At 45.8% G+C, this 21,822-nt stretch overlaps 1 protein-coding gene across 1 annotated transcript in view; it reads right to left on the bottom strand.

The window, feature by feature from the left end:
- Positions 1–21,594, bottom strand: part of LOC136611133 (A disintegrin and metalloproteinase with thrombospondin motifs 2-like) — a 238,633-nt gene extending 217,039 nt beyond the window's left edge. Inside the window, exons 1-2 of the mRNA XM_066590415.1 lie at positions 21,421–21,594; positions 8,220–8,581 (exon numbers count right to left, since the gene is read on the bottom strand). Of these exons, the coding sequence (XP_066446512.1) occupies positions 8,220–8,581; positions 21,421–21,505 (447 nt within the window). The 5' untranslated portion in view covers positions 21,506–21,594. The remainder of the gene's footprint in view (positions 1–8,219; positions 8,582–21,420) is intronic.
- Positions 21,595–21,822: the final 228 nt, after the last annotated feature.

Genomic DNA, 21,822 nt, shown 5'->3' with positions numbered 1-21,822 from the left:
AATAAAAAATACTCCATGCAGACTTCTCTGAAGTTAAGTGTACTGTTAGATTCAGCTCCTGTGACACGTCGTTCTACAGATTTCCATGGGCACACTGCCACAGGTGTAAGATAATTGAGCTGGCTGGATGTGGAGTTCTCCAGCCAACCAATCACCACCGGTCTGCTGCACATATATACCAGCCCCTCTGGCTAGGGGGTGCTGGTTTCCCAATAGCCTGGTGTTGGCATTATTGGATGTCATTGTGTAGGTGTGAACAGGGACATGTTCTGTGTGTCTCAGCAGGTGGATGGACAAGTGGTGTAAACAGTCCTGTTCCGTGTAGTATGCGTTCCTTATGATGGTATGAACAGTGTCCCGTGCAGCTTGGGTCGTTACCATCTAGTAGGAGTTAGGTCCTTAGGTTCCAGCGTGGGGCCGTCCCTATTGGGATGATAGCCATGCTTACAGGCAGGATTCATGGGGAAGTTGTCTTGTGAGAGTAGGGACCAACAGACAACAAGAACCCTTGTCGCAGGCTCGTGGGCTTAAGTATATTGGCCAAAATTTGAACCAATACCTAGTATGTACCATAGCAACTCCATTTGTTTATGCATGCAGGTATGCTAGGCGAGTGTTTTTTCAGTCTGCGTGTTATGTCTGCCCATGAGTACCACTTGCAGTTCTCGAGTCGCAAGTAGAAGACGTAACAAAACGCTATAAACAGCAGAAGCGAACGGAACAAGTACACACAAATTCAAGCAAATCAATTTATTCCCTTTTATGACTGACTAATTTATTCAGCAACATAGCTGCTTGAAGCTTGTTTTTTGTGGGACGAGTTGTATTTTTCAATGGTACCATTTAATGTACCATATAATGTATTGAAAAAAAAATTTTTTTTCTTGTTTGCTTTTTATTTTCTTCAGTATTTCTTTGGGTTTGGGAATTCACTTTGTTTTTAACATGTGTAATAAAAAGGTTCTGCCCAAAAACACACAGCACTGGCACATTAGAAATATACTTGCTAAGCCTTGGGAAACTCGAAAAGCTCTGAAAAAAAAAAGCCCTGAATCCTTATTAGGAAAAATAGAGCTTTAGGCAAGATACTAACACCTTCACTTTCGAGGAAACGCTGTAGAATTAAAAATAATACTCTGTCAACCAAATGTGGAAAACGTATCTGTAGAGCCTATAAATGCAAAGCAAAAAAAAAAAACGTAAAATGCTGCATGAATATCTGTCACAGTAAAAAGGAAATTCCCCTAGAAAGCAAACAGGGAGGATAAAGGAAAAAAAAAATAAAAAATTATATATATATATATATATATATCTATATCTATCTCACTTGCAGGTCAAAATACATTAACTTATTGGAATGCCCAAAGAATCAGAGTAAATAAACACTGGTGCAGAGAGTGGGAGAATCGGAGCTACCAGGAGAGCCGCTGGAGTATTCATCCAGTGGGGAGAAGAGGCGCAGTTCCCAGAACAGCAGACAGCCAGAGTGCGACTGCCGGGAGAGACAGTTACCGACGCTCAGTCATTGGTAGCCCGACCACGCTAAAGAGGAGCTGTGAGGAAGAAGACTGCTGACTCATAGAATGGTATAGTTGGAAGGGACCTCCAGGGTCATCTGGTCCAACCCCCTGCTCAGCGCAGGAATTACTAAATCATCCCAGACAGATGATATTTGTCCAGCCTTTGTTTGAGCACTTCCATTGAAGGAGAACTCACCACCTCCCGTGGTAACCTGTTCCACTCATTGATCACCCTCACCGTCAGAAAGTTTTTTCTAATATCTAATCTGTGTCTCCTCCCTTTCAGTTTCATCCCATTGCTTCTGGTCTTTCCTTGTGCAGATGAGAATAAGGCTGATCCCTCTGCACAAGCTTCAAAAAGACAGTGGAGGTGGAAACGTAGCGGTCTCTGTGGGTGATGGGAGAATAAAGTATTATAAGTCACCTGCACCTGTTTATGTTGCCAAGCTTTTTTTTTCCCCCTAACTATCTACAGGGATTACGGTTTGGATCCCTGACTTGGCTTTTGCTTTTTTTCTGTCCTGCCCAGCGTGGGTTCCCTGTGGTGCTGCTGGTATAACTTTTTGTATTTTTATTGGATCCAGCATACACGAGTCGCCCGTTTCTGACTTTGTCTGCTTTATCCTGTAGTTTTGCTGCCTTCTTGACTTTACAGCAGATCCCATTTATGTCTTTGTCTCGGTTATCCAGCACAGCTTTCCTATCTTTGACTTCACTGGCTGCTCTTTATCCTGTACTTGTATCTGTATACTCTGTCACCAAGCATAGCTTTTCCATCTCTCACTTTGCTGTCTGTTCTTTATCATGTTTGCAGTCCAGCATATTTCATGGTGCCTTGCAATGATGCTTCTGACTCTCGGGAGTCAGTTGTCAACCACACTGGGACTATTCCAAGAGTTAGCAATCTGCTCGGTTCGCCGTATAAAAGGGCCAGATCCCTGTACAAGCGTTAAAGGGTGAATACCGGGGAACCGCCAGGATAATGCCCTTACATTGAGCCCAGAGTCAAACCAGGTTGGTTGGCACAGTGGGTCCACCATCACTGTCCATATCAATTGGCTTCTGCTTCATTGGGTTTTTTTTGCCTTGCTTTGGATCACCGAGGAAGGGGGTGAGGGGTAGAAACGTGCTGAACATTGTCTTCTTTCAGTCTAACATACTATGTTACTATATTGGTGGAATATCCAAACGGCTTTATAAAACCGGGTCTCGAGGCACTTTGCTACCCACCACAATGGGGATGCTTCTCAAATGCGTCTGACCCATTGGAACAAATTCCAGAAGTAGAATTCAACAATTTTAAGAAGAAAAGAAACGCATCAGATTTTCCATCTGGATAGATTACACCCAAGAGGTTTTAATGAGGTCTTGGAAAACTTCTAAGGAATGTGTCTAAGATAGATAACGATAATTTCTAATACCCTAGAGTATTTTATACGCATGTGTATTGGCATATTTCTCTATCTGTGCCTTTTTCTGATTATTCTCTAAGATTTATAACTATCTTTTATACACACCCATCAAAAATTCCTGTAAGGTTTACTCATAATATTTTAATATTTTGTAGTTATGGCCTGAAAACCTTAATTGGCATGCGACAGCACAAATCAAAAGCAAAAATGGGAAGGAACTGAATGACCAACAGAGTATAGAGAATAGGTGGAGGGAATGCCAAGCGGAACTATATGCCTGGACCACTGTGTGAGGGGGAGCCTGTGGACTTGGAACCCTCCATTATGGTGTCAGAAGTGGTTATGGCAATGAAACAACTAGACAAAAGTAAAGCATCAGGCATACATAACATTGCTGCCAGTACATGTGAAAACCTTCACAGTGCTGTGCCAGGCAGTATAGGTAGCCACACGATGGCCACAGGACTGGGAAAGATCTGTCTTCATCCCTCTACCAAAGAAAGGCAACCTCCAGAATTTCTCCAACTACCGAATAGCCCTAATTCTGCATGCAAGCAAGATTCTGCTCAAAATTATAGAGGAAAGACTGAGATCAGTAGTTGAAGCGGCACTCCCTGATGCGAAGGCACCCGCCACTATATTACAAACCTGCGATGAACCATGGAAAAAGCTCAAGAATACCAAAAGAATATCTACATGCGCTTCATAGACTAAATCAAGGCCTTTGACTGTGTCGACCAGGACAAGCTCTACAAGAGCTGGGCGTATCGGCACATCAAGTCAAGCTAATAAAAATCACTTTATACCAATCAAGAAGCCCCTATGAGAACACAGTATGGGGACACAGATTGGATTAGGATCAGCAATGGTGGCCAACAGGGCTGCATCCCTCTCACCCTTCTTGTTTAACCTATACGCAGAAGTGATCATGTGGAAAATGGACCTAGATGAATTGGTAAAGACCGGGGTGAAAATAGGTGGAAGAAACATCAACAATCTCCGTTATACAGATGACACAACTCTGCTTGCAGATACAGAAGCCGGACTAAAGCAGCTGATCTGGAAAATTAAAACTGTACGTGCAAAAAAAATGGGCCTCTAACTGAATGGAAAAAAAAGAAAAATAGATTACAATTATGACAACTGCAAAAAAATTACCAAATTCATATCAAAAATAGACAATGAGGCCATAGAACGCAGGACTTCATCTTCCTTGGCTCAAAAATTGACCAGACTGGAGAATCTATGGATAAAACGCAACTTTGCCTTGGGGCGAAATGCTAAATGTGAACAAAATCTGGAAAAGTAGGGATAGTGCAAACCACCGTTTTCCCCAGAGCCATGATTGGATGTGAAAGCTGGACTGCGAGGGAAGCTGATAGAAGGAGGATTGATGCGTTTGAGCTGTGGTGCTGGCGAAAGCTGCTGCGTATAACCTGGATGGTGAGTAACTAACAGAGAAGTCCAGAATTGTATAAGAGCCAATATATTACTGGAGGGCAAGATGGCCGGGCTCGGAACCACGGATTTTGGCCATGTAATTCAAGCAGAGTCGCTAGAAAAATCTATAATGCTTGGACAGATCAGTGTCAAAAGAAGACCCGACCGCCAAAGGACCCGATGGCTGATACTGTCAGAGCTGATACTGGCATGGATATCATACCATTGAAAGAAGCAGTGCAGAACTGGAAAACATGGAGGGAGTTCGCCTTTAGGGTCGCCGGGGGTTGTGAACGACTAAGTGGCCAACAACAACAACCTGTAGTCCTCCTGCTTTGGCTTTCTCTTCCGCCCCCCCCCCCCCTTCTAATGGGGATTTTAGCATCATAAACCTGATATTTTAAACTATACCATACTTTTCTATAAGAAAAGTTTAAGTCCATACTCTACCTATCCTACCATATCCTTATTCAATCTATAAATTACCTCCTGAGAGGTAATTAGATTCTCGCCATTATCATTATAATCTATTATTTACCCCCCCCCCGTGAAAAAAAAAATCTCTTTACTTTTTCTTTAATTCTACTTTCTTTTAGATGTATTGTAGCCATCTATATACATTTACTCTAAACCCATGGTATTATGCTTTTAATTTGCTACATGAGCACATGGCTGCTCCTAAATAATAGTTTGGTAACTGAAGTAATCTATGAAGACCGGCCAATCCTTTATTCTTAGTAGAGATATCAGTCTCTGATAAACTTTCTGACTAATCGGAGACTGACATCTCTACTAAGAATATAGGATGGGTCGTCCTCCATACTTCAGTTAGCAGTCTGGATACGGCCATGTTTATGGGCTGACCTTTGCAGACTGGGTTTTTAAATATAGGTGTTTGTCAATCTGCGTTATAATAAAGGTTTATATTTTATTGAGACTTAATACCGAAGGGTTAATTTTGCTTATGGCAATTAAAATTCAGTATCTTTAAGCCCGGATTATTTCTAGGCATTTAGTACAATTAGAGGTCAGTACACAGGACATATCAGGTGCAGTACACAGGAGCAGGCAGGTAGCGTAGTCAAGGGAAGCCAGAGGTCAGTACATGGGTAGTATCAAGTGCAATACACAGGAGCGGGCAGGTAGCATAGTCAAGGGAAGCCAGAGGTCAGTACATGGGTAGTATCAAGTGCAATACACAGAAGCGGGCAGGTAGTGTAGTCAGGGGAAGCTAGAGGTCGGTACACGGGAAGCATCAGGTGCAGTACATAGGAGCAAGCAGATAGCGTAGTCAGGTGAAGCTAGAGGTCAGTACACGGGAGCTTGACTAGAGGCTGGAAGCACAGTAATTGCGCGAGGAGGGAGGGACAGGTTTATATAGGGAGACCAGTTAGGGAAAACACAGGGTGAAGCCAGTCAGGGAACACACAGGGGCATGTAACTAGGAACAAGGGCAACGTTTTGCATTGCAGCTATCCAGAGGACTGATGGCTCAAATCAGAAGAGGCGCGGTCTGGAGCACGGGAGCTCCCAGGTTCAAGTCCTGAACTCAGCGATCAGTGAGAAAGGGAAAGTAAGCCTGTGTGCAACCCTGGTTATAGAGGTATATGAAACGTCAGTGTGTCTGCCAGCTGAGGGAATACATGATAGCAGGATTAAGTGTAATTTTAGGGGATTACAAGGTTGATTGATCCTATTAGGATTCCTATTAAATTGATGTCCAAAAGTGTTTTTGACATGATGAGAAGTATTCACATAGAGCTCTAGTTTATTATGGTAAGTTAGTCTTCAATAAGTCAAATATTAGTACAATGGAGAGCTATTCAGTGTGATTGTAATGGAGGCAGAGGCCCTGAAAGGAGACTTGTGAGGAGATTAAAGGGGTTGTGCCAAGATAGAAAAACGTTATCCTCAATACAGGGGATGACTTTATGATCCATGGGGGTCCGAGTGCATAAGAACAGGGATCCCAAAAAGTCCCCATATGACTAGAGCGGAGGGCATGCATGTCTGTTGCTGCTCCATTCATTTTGATAGGGGGACTGGAAATTGCCAAGTACAAGCGCTCAGCAGCCTCCAGCACTCCCAATTACATGAATGCAGCAGCGGCGCACATTCACAAACTCTGCAATCCCTGTTTAAAGGATCAAGGAGATTCCAGCACTTGGACCCCCCCTACTGATCATAAAGTGACCCCTTATCTTGTGGGCGTAGATTTGAAGGCCCAGTTTGGGATAGCGAATATAGAGGAACATCCCTGAATTTGGCCCCCCACGTCCTTTGAGCCCATAACTTTAATTTGTAGGAGCCGACAGTCTATATTAGTCCATTTACCATTTGTCATATTTTTATTCAATTACAACATATTCTGCATCACACACAAAACACACTATGTCCAAGGCATATGTCAAGGACCCCCCACCCCCCAGAAGGAAAAAATATATATACGTAGTTGCTAAATAACATTGCTGCCACTACACCAAGACCAGCCATTACCATCAGACAGTAATCCAATATTACCATCACACCGGTATGGAACAAAGCCGCTATATGAAGGACAATCCTGCCAATGATGTCAATGTACAGGGCTCAAATATTACTGTCACACCACGCCCAGCATTATCACTGCTGAGTAATATTACCATACTGTTCCTTACAAATCACAGAAGCCAAGAAATAACCCCCTGGAAGAAAAATAAAGGTATTGTACAGCAAAATAAGATCATTTCCAAAATTGTACACACTAGAAAGAGGGAGGGCACTGAAACGCAGCGTATGATGCCTGCCAACAAATACAGAGTACCTGCCTCGAAAAGGGCAACCCAGAACTGGAACCTCACTCTAAATATATATGATGATCCAGGGCACCAGGATAAAGAGTTGAGGCTTAAGCCCAGTGCTAACAATGAGCCGGAGCAACTCTAGATCAGATACGAGTTCCAACAACTAGCTGACGCATACAAATGACAGCTGTTTGAAAGCTTTTACATTGAACGAACCACTGAAGCACAACAAGTGCTCTGACGACTTCTAATCAACAAGTACTCTGCCGTGGGCAGGGGGGCCAAGTTGGTTTACTGAAGGCACCATTTAACGTATCATACAATGACATAATGTATTGAAAGACTACTGCCATATGTTGTTAGCTGATGGTGACAGAACAGAGCAGGTGCCTGATGATAATCAGCTACTGCAGACAACGTCTATATACCTGCCAATAGCAGTTAGAATGCATAAAGTCGAATGGCTGCCACGAAGGGGGTAAGGAGATCTATACAATTCCATAATATACAGAGCACTATACGGTACATCCAAGAAGCCCTTTGGCCTTTTTGCTTTAACTTCCGCTTCAATTGTTCATAACGAGCAGGTTACATGTTTACTATTATGACAGACGAGAATACCCATCCATTTGCCCTGTGCCCCGGAGTACCCGGGCAGCAGATCAGACCGCGCTATGCAGCTTCTGTAACTTCCATTCACTTCTACGTGAGGTACGAAAACAACGCAAGGCTCTGCTATTGCTGTACTCTCGCCTACTGCATATAGCCGCGGTCGAAGGAGGTCAGATCTTGAGATAGGTGCAAGTCCCAGACATTCATAGCATATCCTGTATATACTCGGGCGAAAGGATTCGGGGGGGCGAGTGGGGGGTAGCAGTGGGGAACAGGGGGGAGCTCTCTCCCCCTCCCCCCCCCCCCCACTCCCCGAGTCTTTTTGCCCGAGTAGTCAGTTACTCGAAAAAAGTGCTGCTCGATTGCGAAAATCGCCCTAAACGAGTATGTCCACACAATTAAAAATAAGCATGCAGGATGCAAACTCATCATCTACATATATAAGATCTTACCAGTCCATCGCAGTTACTTATGGCAACCGAAGCATTGGGTAGATCTGTTATATCCCCGATATACAAGCAGTTCCTGTGTAGTGGTTCTATTCCAATCACACGGTGGTCTTCCTCCCATTCCACGGTCGCTCCAGGTGCGATAAGTTTCGAGTTCACTTTTAACCTCAGATGAAACTCTCTGCCAAAAATAGTAACATTATAATAAACCTTCGGCTCAGCCGATTCCTCGTGGGGCTCCGCAAGATCTCTCTGGAACCGCGCCTTTTGTCTTTTTGACACGGCATGTGATAGAAAGTTCCCTGCTGCATCTGTGCTGATTGGGGTTACAAGGCTGTATTCTTCAATCTTCTGCAATAAGGAATCTAAAAATTAAAAAAACAAAACAAAAATGGACATTTATTCAGGAAGCCCATTTTCATGGAAATCATTAGATAAAATAATACAGCTTTGTGCTGGGAGTATGATTGCGGCGACGGTCCAGCGCCGGCCCATGTTCGTGTTGCTGTAATGTTTATGCATACTTATCATATTACAGCACTAATTGACAGCATCTGGTTTATTTTTGCTTTCCTAAACTGAGATTGCATAACATATTAATCTGTAAATCCTGCAGTGACCAGTCCAACTGAAGCGTACACTCAATCTACCCTGTTTTCCTGAAAATAAGACATACCCTGAAAATAAGACATGCCCTGAAAATAAGACCTAGCATGATTTTCCAGAATTTTTGAGGATGAAAAATGTTTTCAGGCTTTTTGAGGATGCTTGAAATATAAGCCTTACTCCAAAATTAAGCCCTGCTAACAGTTCATTAAAAAAGTCAATTTAAATAGTGTCCCGGCAGCTAAACATGTAAAAAAAATATTAAACCTTTTTGAACAAAAATTTATATAAGACACTGTCTTATTTTGGGGGAAACACGGTAGTACTGTATTGGACCTCCTTTTACAGAAATACTGGCCCATGCGGACAACATAGCTTCTTGCAGTTGACGCAAGTTAGATTAAGGTACTGACATGCTCTGAAGGGGTCATTCTGCTCGCACAAGATTCTGGCTCTTCCTTTACATGATACACCAAATATCATCATCTGACCAGGTAATATTTTTTTTTCACTACTCAGCGATCCAAGTTTTGCGCTCCTTTACCCACTGTAGTCTGGCCTTTAGGCTGCGTTCACACAGGCTACAAAATGCATGTATAAGAAGCCCATCGTTTTAAATGGGTTCTTTCAAATGAGCGATGTTTTGTTAACAAACGCAATCCTATGCAGACGGCCGTGGTTTGGCCGTGCGAAATCTCGCACGGCAAACAAACCGCGGCATGCTCCATTTCTGTGCGGGGCTCTCAGAGCCCCGGACAGAAACGTCATTCACCCGCCGCCGGCTCCGGTCTGCGCATGCGTCGGCTGTCCGGCAGCCGGCACATGAAAGAGCCGGAGCTGCGGGGCGTGGGTGAGTACACGCTGCTCTCGGCAGGCGCTCGGGTCGGGTCCCGCGGCAAGAATCCTCGCCGCCGGATCCGACCCGCCCGTCTGCAGGTGGCCACAGTAGGAAATCCTACAGTAAAAGCCCTAAAATAAGCCCTAGCTGCATAAAAAAAAATAATACATCACCTAGGAGGCGCTGTCTGGCTCTGCCGCACTTCTCCCGAAGCTCCTTGTCACTTGTTTGAAGTTCTCCGGCAGAGTTTCCTGGTCAGGGAGTTTGAAAATCCCCGCCTCCAGGAATCTCTGCCTCTGATTGGTTCTCGAGCGCCGCAGCGCCATACGTAGCCGTACTAAGAACGGATGAGTTGTGCATTTAGGCACATTAGTTGGAGCAGTAGTGTTGGATTTGGCTGCAGTTTGCTTCACTATGCACCATCTTCGTCACAGTGATGCTTGACTTGCTCCTCTGACCCATTTCATCAAGGAGTTGTTTAAATCCAATAAGGTTGGCAGTTTTTGAAGTATTGTCCCTGACTTAGTCTAGCACTGATGCCATACACGGTGGCATGTTGTCCATCTGATGCCGTACTACCAGGTCTTCCCTCCCGGAAGCAATGCTCCTCGGGAAGAGCTGTAGCATGTCTCTATGAAGAGCCATGCAGTGGTACATCGATCTCATGGGTATTCTACAGATAACCACACAGATTAGGCATCCGACTTCAGTGGTCCCAACTAATGTGTATCGGAAGGGAGGAAGTGGGGGCAGAGGAGAGGGTGGGGGGTCTCCTCATTATCTGCTAATGAAACCTGTCTCCAAATTGTCCAATCCTTTCCTGAGTAAGGGCTCCCACCCACTGGCGACATTTTTTCCACTGCGATGCGAGACTCAAGTTAAAGTCTTGCATCGCAGTGCGAAAAAATAAATAAATAAATTAAAAAAAAAAAAATAAATCAGCATCACGCCGACATATCGCCAGTATTTTCAATGGGGCCAGCGGCAGCAGCGCTAGCCCCATTGAAAAGAGATGGAGAATGCCGGGGACTTCTGTCACAGCTGTGGCAGGAGTTCCCTTCATCCCTGCGGGAATGAAGGAATCCTCTGCCACAGCTGTCACAGCTGTGGCAGAAGTCCCCGGCATTTTAGCCCATTGCTTTCAATGGGATCGGCACTGCTGCCGATCCCATTAAAAGCACTGCTTTCTGCCAAGCCCAGCTGAAGGATTATCGGGGAAGGGCTTGAAATATAAGCCCTTCCCCGATAATTATCAATAAGTGTGTAAAAAAAATTTGCAAAATTATTACTCACCTCTCCTGAGCTCAGCTGCGTCCTCCTGCTGGCTTCCCGGCACTGCTATAAAGCTCTTTCAGCAGTTGGGGATTTAAAAATCCCCGCCTCCTGAAAGGGCTGTGCAGATTAGCTGAGGGCTCAGCCAATAGCAGCTACTGCTTAGCTATTGGCTGAGCGCTCAGCCAATCACACATAGCCCTTAGCTATTCATTCATGAATAGCTAAGATATAGCTATTATATTAGATATAGCTATTATAAGGGATTATATTTCAAGCCCTTTCCCGATAATCATTCAGCGGGGCTTTGCAGAAAGCCTTGCTTTCAATGGGATCGGCAGCAGTGCCGATCCCATTGAAAGCAATGGAATAGAATGCCGCGGACTTCTGCCACAGCTGTGGCAGAAGTCCGCGGCATTCTCCCTATGTTTTCAATAGGGCTAGCGCTGCTGTCGCTGGCCCCATTGAAACCATATGCCGGTTCTATACCGGCGTCTTTCTTGCGCTGCGCTAGTTTTCTCGTGCTCTTGCAGCGCAAGAAAGAAAATATTGCCAGTGGGTGGGAGTCCTCAATATGATCAAAGTTTACGGAATTAAAAACATTGTACAAAATGTACCCAGCGGTTCACACTTCTAAGGCCAGTTTCACATCTGCATTGGAGGTTCTGTTGCAGATCTGGCTCAAAATATCGGAACAAAGGGCGCTGCACCTAGCACTTCTTCCATCCAAAAGCAGTTAATGAGTTCCTTTCAGTGCGGTTCGGTTCAGTCTGGAGATATTAGTCTGCAGGAATAATCCTTTTGCGCCGTTGTGATAGCTATAACGATTTCCAACTTCCCACAATTCATTCCACTTTCAAAGGATTGATACTCTGCATGTATGTTCCCAACAGGACCTTATTCAATGGGACCAATCAAGAACCACCGGGATCTTAAAGTGAGGAATACTTTTAGTTCCAAGGATACGCGGGCCGCTGCCCATTCCCCTGAAGTTTTCACAAATGGTTTCTTTCTTTTCCTAAAGCCCACCATTGTGGCTTATTGCTACCAAACTCCATAAATGTAACATTTCCGTCTCAGAGCTTTGGCAGGCGTCCTGCGCCCCGACCGCCGAGGCTTTTATTAGGGCTTCCTGTGTGGGAACTTCATTGCAAGATTTAATTTTTACCTGAATTCTTAAAGATATGGGATAATAATAGCGCTGTGCACGTAAAGCCAACCACCATTCCATATGCCGGATCTTCCTCTAGCGGAGTTGTACCTTTAACCCCTTGGTGCCAGAGCCATTTTCATTTAATCCTCCCTACTTTTGACATACACTCTGTGACATGCCATCTCCGGACCCAAACATTATTCCCATTAATGTTGTTTTTTTGCAGGATGACCTGCAGTTTCTATGGGTACCATTGGGGGGCGTAGGCAGCTTTTTGATCAACTTTTTATAGCATGCTTTACTTGGAGATGGGGTGATCGAAGAACATACAAATTCTGGCACTTTGATTTCTCTCTTTTCTCCCAACATTCACATGTGGGATAAATAGTGACATTTTAATAGACTGGGATTTATTGACACAAGACGACCTTTGGTATTATACTAATACTAAAATTGGAAAAAGGGGTTTTTTTCCCCTCAACTTAATCTTTGTTATAAAATAAATCTTGGTATTTGTATAGCGCCAACTTATTCCGCAGCACTTTCAGGAAATTATTACTTATTACCCCCCACCAAGCTGGGTTCTCATTTTACCGACCTCGGAAGGATGGAAGGCTGAGTCAACCTTGAGCCGGCTACCTGAATCATGCGGGTGATTGAACTTGCAACCTTCAGGTCGTAGGCGAGAGCTTACACTCTGCGCAAACACGAGGCTCATAATTATATAATTTATCATTTAAAAAAAAAAAAAAAAAAAAAACTATTTAGCTTTTAACTTTAGTTTCTGGCTCGGCCAGGCCACTTAAAGACTCGGCTCATGAACCCGCTTCATTTACATCCTGGCTGTAAACGGATTTCCGCAAATGAACATAACCTTACATCCTGTGGGCCCGCCGCCATCCATAGCAGGAGCTGGCTGTTACTGTCTGTCGGCTTCCTGCTGCAACAGCAGGGAGTCTGTGAGACTGCCGATCCCGTTTACGCCTTACATGCCATGATTAGTGTTAATCACGGAATGTAAAGGGTTCACAGAGGGAAGACACACCTCCTGTAATATCATTGACCCTTTGAAATGTAATAGCAGAGAACCAATGGGTTGTGGCAACCAAATGCCAACCAACTTTGGTTTGATAACCACCATAGGTGGCTTTTGCAGTATTCCCCATTTCCAACCTCTTGTCTAGTGAAGTCTGCTTTTTGTCCCTGACGGAATGAATTGCATCATGCAGAGTTCTTGCATGGAATTGGGTCTATGCTACAGCAGAGATGCAAGAGGTTAATTTCCCTAGAAGGGACATCGTTGCCCGATAGAGCAAGTCCTCAGCTCAAGTCCTCAGCTCAAGTCCTCAGCTCAAGTCCTCAGCTCAAGTCCTCAGCTCAAGTCCTCAGCTCAAGTCCTCAGCTCAAGTCCTCAGCTCAAGTCCTCAGCTCAAGTCCTCAGCTCAAGTCCTCAGCTCAAGTCCTCAGCTCAAGTCCTCAGCTCAAGTCCTCAGCTCAAGTCCTCAGCTCAAGTCCTCAGCTCAAGTCCTCAGCTCAAGTCCTCAGCTCAAGTCCTCAGCTCAAGTCCTCAGCTCAAGTCCTCAGCTCAAGTCCTCAGCTCAAGTCCTCAGCTCAAGTCCTCAGCTCCAGAAAATTTTGGATCTAAAGCAGGAGGTTTTGTTTTTTTCCTGTGGGAAGAAAGCCCCGTTTCTCTAAGTCCAGGATTATCCTGAGAAAGGTCTGTCTTTGACGAGGGGCTGAGAATATCCCCAAGGGTAGACATTTGAGCTAAAAATGGTGTATTTTTCCCCCCATAGTTATGGCAAACCTGAGGAGTTGCCGAGACTGGAGATGGATTGGGACATGGAAATCAGCGTCCTTTACACCTATGGTTGCCATCAAGGCCCCTTTTTTTAAATCAATTTCACTGTCGAGTTTACTGATTCCATCTTGAACCTTCTGTACTTTGCTGATTTCAGCGGTTTCAGATTTATAGTCATATGAGATTACCTGTTGGGTTTTTGATAAATAATTTGGAATAGTGACCGGTCCTTTGCTCGGCTAAATTGACTGGGATCACTGCTTCCAGCCATAGGAAATCCTGAACTACCTGTTGTAGTAGAGTAATTTGGGATGAGGGGCAAGAAAATATTGGGGAGGGAGAGAAATCAGCTTTATGCGGTATCCTTCCTTTACAAAGTTTGAAATTCAGGCATTTTCACAGAGTTGAGCACCCCCCCCCCCCCCCCCCCAAAAAAAAAACAAAAAAAAAAAAAACCTGTAGACTTTCCCTACTGGAATGGCATCAGTGTTTTAGTCTTTTTGATTGGGGTTAATTGGGGACCCATTTTGCCTTTACCCCAGCTAGTTTTTTGATTGTGTCCTAAGGTATGAAAAAAGGCCTTCCTTCTTTGGGGGTCTTTCCAAAGGAAACCATTTTTTCCTGTCTGAAGCTTTCTCCAGGATTTTATCTAGACTAGATCTGCTTCAACTATAAACTGAGAATGGAAGCACAAGGAACATGTTACATGTGCTGCTGGGATCTGTAGTTCTAAGCTTCCTAGCAGCACAGCCCTCACAGGGTTGATTAATTGAGCTGGCTGGGTGTGGTACTTCCTGCTAGCCAATCTCCTGGGTCTGTGCTCACATATAAATCCCAGCTCCTGGTCAGTCTCTGTATGGTCCCCTAGGATGAGCAGTCATGAATCCTTATCTGTTGAAGTTGCTGTGTTTTGTTGCAGCTTGCTGTGTGATCTGTGCCTTGCTGTTCATGTCAGTTTGTACGTTTATTTTGTGTCAGTTTGGTCTGCTGAGTTTGTTTGCTATGTCTGCGCTAGGTTGGCCCCTAGGGCCCTCTAGATACGAGGGGCCTTGCAGCTTAAGTTCATTGGCCAATGTACGAACTAACACCTCACATTTATATTCAGCTTATCATCTGCTATTAGTGTTTGCATTGTGGCTACTGTATGCTGTGTATTCTGGCTCTGTGTGTCCTGTGGTTCAGTCCCTGTCATGTGGCATGTGAATGCATCCTGTTCTGGTGTGTGGCTCCTAGGATCAGCTAGGGCCCAGATCTGAAGACCGCTGGGCTGCCCTTATTGGGGCAATGTCCCTGCCTAGGTAGGACCATGCCAATTCTCCTCCGGTAGCAGAGGGTCAGTTGCCTGATACCTGTGTGCATACCCAGTCCCCCTTGGTCACGATCGTGTGGGCCCCGTGCCTAGTTTGCCCACACGATCGTAACAGAACACAACTTATTCTTTGACGCCATATGCCCTGAGCAGGATTTAATCCCCCTTTTACATGGGGCGACCGTTGTCTAAATAACTGCCGCTATGGTCATTAGCGCTCGTGCACAGCATTTACACATGCAGAGAACACTGCTGGATCGGGGGGCTTCCCTTTCTACGTGAAGCGCTACGCAGGGAGTGTTTTCTGGATTCTGGGCTTTTCATTGTGTGTAATTTTTTTATGCCGACTGAAAGTCACCACTGCCAACTGGTGAACGAATATAAACTATGTTTTTGCATTTAACCCTTTCCAATCTAATTTGCACCCTGGTTTTCCTAGGGGGGGCTTACTCTTTTTCTGCTGTTATAAAGCTGCGCTATCTGCTGGCTAAAGCCAGTACTGCATGAGGTGACACGTTGGATAGGCTCCGACAGCAGAGAGGCTGGCAATATACAGTAAGAGAACCCCCGACGGACGTCTTTCAACATCAGAGCTGTACAACCTTAAATCATAATGTCTTTAGATGTTAGACAGTGGATTGGAAAGGGTTAAACTGGACAATTGTCACTCAGTTTCATTTGTTTGAACGAATTTTGAGTGATAATAGTCTCTGGCCAGAATACGGCATTCGCTGCCTATGACAGCTGCTGGAGAAGGGATGGGGGGGGGGGGTAGCTCCTCCTCTCCGCCCCTTGCTGACTGTTTGCAATGGGAGGGGGCGTGAGCTTGTTGCTAATTCTAATTAAGTTGGCCACACATGTAGCAGCCAGTGTAGGTTTAAGTCTGGCTGAAGATGCCTCCAATGTCTATCAGAAGACTTCCTACTTTCCGATCCATGGCATTTTTTTGTTTTTTTTAACTGTGTAGTGTCCTTAAAGGGTAATGTGATATGTTTAGCTACTGAGACATCTACTTTTGTTCTAGTTTCCTCCTCTGAGAAGGGATAACGTCTCTTAATTAGAGATGAGCAAGCACCAAAATGCTTGGGTCCTCATTATTCGAGTCGAGCTTTTCGTAAGATTCGAGAGCTCTATTCCAGGAACGAATCTCACTGACTTGAATGGGAGACTCGAGCATTTTTGTATGGGACCCGCCGGTTGCTGGGCCTTTTTTTTTCGGGTTCGTTCTCTCCCTCTCGTTCGGGTGTTCCTTCTCTCCCTCTCGTTCGGGTGTTCCTTCTCTCCCTCTCGTTCGGGTGTTCCTTCTCTCCCTCTCGTTCGGGTGTTCCTTCTCTCCCTCTCGTTCGGGTGTTCCTTCTCTCCCTCTCGCCAAGCCAACCACAAACTACCAGTGACGTGCGCAGTGGGGAGGGGTCAAATCTGAAGCGCGGGGGGGGGGGGGGGGGGGGGGGGTCGAAAATGGCGTGATGCTCGCTCGAGTAGCGAGCACCATCGAGTACGCTAATACTCGAACGAGCATCAAGCTCAGAAGAGTACGTTTGCTCAACACTACTCTTAAATCCTCTTGGACTAAGACAACCTGGCGCTCATTCCATTCCTTCCTGATAAGTTTGGGAACATTCTCAGACCAAGAACGTGTGTTTAGGTCTTTCTCCCAGACCACCAAACAGCCCATCCTGGATAGTACTAGGCTCTTTCAGTTCATCCAATTGCCTTAATTAATTAGTCTATATCCTCCGGTTTAAAAAGAAATTTCTTTAATTATCATCCGAGAAATCGTTAAGACTTTCACCTTCCTCCACCTTCTGAGAAGGATTTCACCCTTTTTCAGAATAATGAGAATAATTACCCAAACTAATCAATCATTCTCTTTGCCGGTATCAGAACAGAAGAAGTGGATGGCATTTGATTTTATGATGCCAGAGCAAAGTGAACTTCAGCTCTAATCAAGCTTTCAATCTCATCCATTCGAGTCTCGGGATTCTTCTTTACCCTTTACTATGTACATATTTGGCATAACGATTAGGTATATGAAGGAAACACGTTTTTTGTACAACACATTTTTTTCGGCTTGGTTTTATCAGGCCCAAACAAGTTCAAGCCCCTCAAACAGGAAAAAAAAAAAAAAAAGTTTAAAAATTATTAAAAAAAACAAAAAAACAAAAAGAAAAAACAAACACTCTTTTGCCATATTTATAATAAAAGTCTAAATAATAAAACAAAAATACCTATTTGGTATGGCTGCGTCCATTAAACATCCAATCTATCAAGGCGACTCATTATTTACCCCGCCCGGTGAACGTCATCAGAAGAAAAAAATAAAAAAAGACACAAAAAAATAATTGTGCTTTTTTGCTCACCTGCTTTCAAGAGAAAAAAAAAATGTAATAAAAAGTGATCAAGAAGTCTTAAGTACTCCAGAATGGTACCAACGGAAACCACAGGGCGTCCCGCACAAAATGAGACCTCACACAACTATGGTCGACGAAAAAAAAAACTAAATTAAAATTTCATTAAAAGAAATAAAAGTAGTATAACAAAACAAAAAACCTATAGAAATTTGGCATCATTGCCATCATAACGCCCCGTAGAGGAACGTTCTGTCATTTTTGTTGCAGTGCGTACACCGCAGAAACAAGACGCATCCAAAGACGGCAACTACATAGTATCACTGAAAAATACAACTCGTCCCGCTGAAAACAAGCCTTCATACAGCGACGTCAATAGATAAATAACAGTTACTGTTTTTTTTTAAAGGGGGCGGTCTTTAAAATGCTAAAGGCATAGTTTGTCTGCTGCACACAAAACAGGCTACTTCCAATACCAGGATTTGTAGCCAGTTCGGGGTTGTCAGATGCTGGCGTTCTAATAACACCGCAGGCGCACTATCTGGCTCACAAAAGGGAATTCAGACAAGGAGGCCGGTACAAGGCCAAAAATGGAGGCCGGTACATGGGGGCCGGTACATGGAGGCCGGTACATGGAGGCCGGTACATGGAGGCCGGTACATGGAGGCCGGTACATGGAGGCCGGTGCCTCCTTTCTCTTGTATTGGACTCCATATATCAAATTAGAGCGCCACCACTTTCCCCTTCTCCTGCTGAATACATTGTGCTTTAACAGCTATTAGGCCACGCCCCAACATCAAAGGCACTAATCACTATGTCAGAATGCTACCCCTAAGCATATTAGCCTTTTACTCCCCACTCCTACATGAGCCAACCTAAACAACCAATCACCGCGAACCAGCCAAACCAAATAACCAATCAGCGTGAAATCAGCCAACTAAAATAACCAATCACCGGGAATGAGTAAATCCAAACAACCAATCAGGTTGCGAATGGTGTGGATTTGGGGAGTAATATAAATATATGCCACCCCTACAGCAGGGTCTACTTTTGCCTGACTACATCTAGGAGGGGACTCTGACCTGGGATTGTCGGGGTGGAGTTATAGTGAACGTCCACAGCAGTCAATTGGCTATGTGGAAAGAGGGTGAAGAAAGCGGGTGACAGCCGCCAACAGAGCGGGGAGAGAGAGCATTCTGACAGTCGGCAGGAGATGGGGAGATGTGACAGCTGAAGAGGAGACCTGCCATCGGCAAGAGGCGGGGACAGAGACAATGGGGCTGGCAAGGTGACAGTGCACCCACCTTCAGGTACGGCAGCACGCATTACAGCAGATATGGGAGGCCGTGAGGGTGACAGCGCACGAGCCGTCTGGGGAGAAGGGAGAGCGGGCATGAGAGAGACTAGAGAAGGGAGCGAAGATTCGGGACAGCCGCCGGGGGCCGGCAAGGTAACAGCACGGCCGGCTTCAGCGACGGCAGCATGCATAACAGCTGATATGGCAGGCCGTGGGGGAAGAAGGGAAAGGGGCCGCGAGAGTGACAGGAGTTGGGAGGGGAGCTTATGGTACAGGAGCAGCAAATATAGCAGCCAATCGGCAACTGTGGGCATTGCCTAGAACTCCACCAGGACAATCCCAGGTCTCCACCCCTAGTTCTGGTGGAGACAAGATACACCAGTACCAGCACAGCATCCCGCAACTACATTAGCCCTCACCCATACATTAGCCCCTGCAACATCTCGGGAGTGGGGGATCCAGGAAGGGAGATGCAGTACTGACCGCGGCCGAGGACAACACTTACCCCTCCGGGTCTTCTGCGTATCTTTCCAGGTCTATTTTCTATACACATGCGCAGTTTTTTTTCTTTCCTTTAACTCCTGTTTTCCTGCGGAATTCATTGAATCACATAATTGAATGGCTATGATTGGTTAATCGAGTGCCACATCAGGCAATGAAAGCCGATGCTGGATTAACCAATCATAGCACTAGCTTGCTGCAAGCAGAGTATACAAGCCAGCTACCAGGAAGAACTGCTCTGTCTGCGTTCAGGAGAACACGGCAACCTACAGCAGCGCCGCAGGCCACCGCGAGGGAACATAACGCCGGCTGCTAGGCGAGTGTTCTCTTTCTTTTCCCCCACATATAGCCTAGCTAGGGCTAATTTTTAGAGGGGGGGGGGTGGCTTCTATCTCAGCCCCCCCCCCCCCTCACCCACCCCTAAAACAAAAACAGAAAAAAAGTCAGGGTAGGTCTTATTAATCGGGGAAACTCGGTATATGGGAGAACCAACTCTGCAGACCCCTTTAACACGACTCCCACAGGGGCAAGATGTACCTGATATATGAAGAGGTGACTGTTAGGGTGTCCAGTTGCCTGGAAAAAGAAAAATCTACTCCAGCTACGAGCCGATGTAGATGTCTAATATAATTTAGAAACCTTTCTGGGTAAATAAGAACATAAATCTGTACAGCGGAACGGCCACCCCTCCTTCCAACTGGCCAAGGCCACCCCTCCTTCCAACTGGCCAAGGCCATACCTTAAAAACCACATGCCTTGCACAGGCTTTTAAAGAGTCTGTTTTTGTCACCAAACTCTGACTTCTTTACACTGCGGCCACAATTACTGTTCGATATTTTGCAGTTTAACACTTTCCAATCCAATTTGTATCCTGGTTTTCCTAGGGGGCTTACTCTTTTTCTGCTGTTATACAACAGCGCTATCTGCTGGCTAAAGCCAGTACTGCATAAGGTAACACGTTGGATAGGCTGCGACAGCAGAGAGGCTGGCAATATACAGTAAGAGAACCCCGATGGACGTCTACCAACATCGGAGCTGTACAGCCTTAAATCATAACGTCTTCAGACATCAGTGGATTGGAAAGGGTTAATTACACCAGAAAACTGAAGTACCTATTGAGGAGTTTGCCTCCACCTCTAGGTGAGCAGCTAGGCTTAAAGTGAGGCATTTGCCCACCACTTTTCTATCCTGTGAACCATTTCTTATTTCATATTCCATGCGTTACGGTTTTTTAGACGCTGGTCTACGTTAAAGAGGTAGTCCGAGTCGTAGCTCATATATTCCCCTCCCCCGCTGTGTCCCTCTCCCAAAGTTCAAGGACAAGATAATCTAGAATCATTTCCTTGGAAGAGCAGACAAACAACATTTAAATCTGTCAATGAACCCGTTAAATACTCTTTTCAGAAAAACATGTTGGAAAAACACTGCGAAGGGCTTCTCCAACAATCACATTCCTCTGCAGACCGTGCCCAGACCTTGGCGGTCCAACGATAAAGAGTTCAAATCCCGTGCCGGCCAATCCCGCGGTCAGATTGCCATCCATCTCCTAATTCTTCCCAAGAGGGCAGATACCTGACAATGGGGCTGCACACAGTGTGTTATATTCCCCTAGGAACACATTCCCCTACAGGGGTGCTGGAAGCACGAGACCAGAAGTTTGTAAAGTTACTTCACTCTTCGTTTCAGATGCATTGGAGCCATAAAGTACACTTCTTTGGAGACCACCCCCTACAAGTGATGGATCTGCATCAGCATGTCTCCACCATGATGGACCACCTGCACCTGTCCGCAGGACGTCCACCCCGACCCCTGCCTGCGCTAGGAGGTCAGCCCACGGGCTTCATGCACAGCGCTGGCTGCTCGCCACTTCCACCCTTCACGACTAGCAGGACTGCAGTCTTCATGTACTAAAGGCTGCGGTTGTCCGACCCTGCCGAGGACTACAGGCGGGGAGCAGCCGCAGCTGCCCGGGACATCGGCGACCAACTTACGGCACGGCAAACTTTCCAAGCTGCGGGGCGCGGAGACTCCGCTAGTGAACACCCGCAGCCCCCTGCGTGCGCCGGGCTGTGCACTCACCTCTGTCCCCAGAGCCGACCAGACAATCCGCAGGTAGCGTCCAGCAGAGGACGGCGCAGGTGAGCAGCCCAAGGACGGGCTCCATAGCAGCCGGCCGAGCGCAGGCATCCAGCGCTCCCGCTGTGTCCCCCGCAGCTCTCTGCAGAACAACTCCAGCTGGCCGCCAGTTCACCGCAAGTTAGCTTGTCATCCGCCGCCTCATTGGCGGCTGTAAGGCGGCTCCGCATTGGCCGCTGTCATCCCTCTCGGTGGATGTGGCAGTGACTAGTGCGGCGCTGCTTGTCATCAGCTGCCACATGGACGGGGCTGCCCGCTGCACGGGGGAGAGTAGAATCCTGCCTGCGGCGCTTCTAACGGATCGCTTCCCCTTCTCCAGTTTGAAACACAACAAATGTATCCAGC

Source organism: Eleutherodactylus coqui, chromosome 2, assembly GCF_035609145.1.
Source record: "Eleutherodactylus coqui strain aEleCoq1 chromosome 2, aEleCoq1.hap1, whole genome shotgun sequence".
NCBI classification, from domain to species: Eukaryota; Metazoa; Chordata; class Amphibia; order Anura; family Eleutherodactylidae; genus Eleutherodactylus; species Eleutherodactylus coqui.
This window is presented reverse-complemented; position numbering and strand designations above follow the sequence as displayed.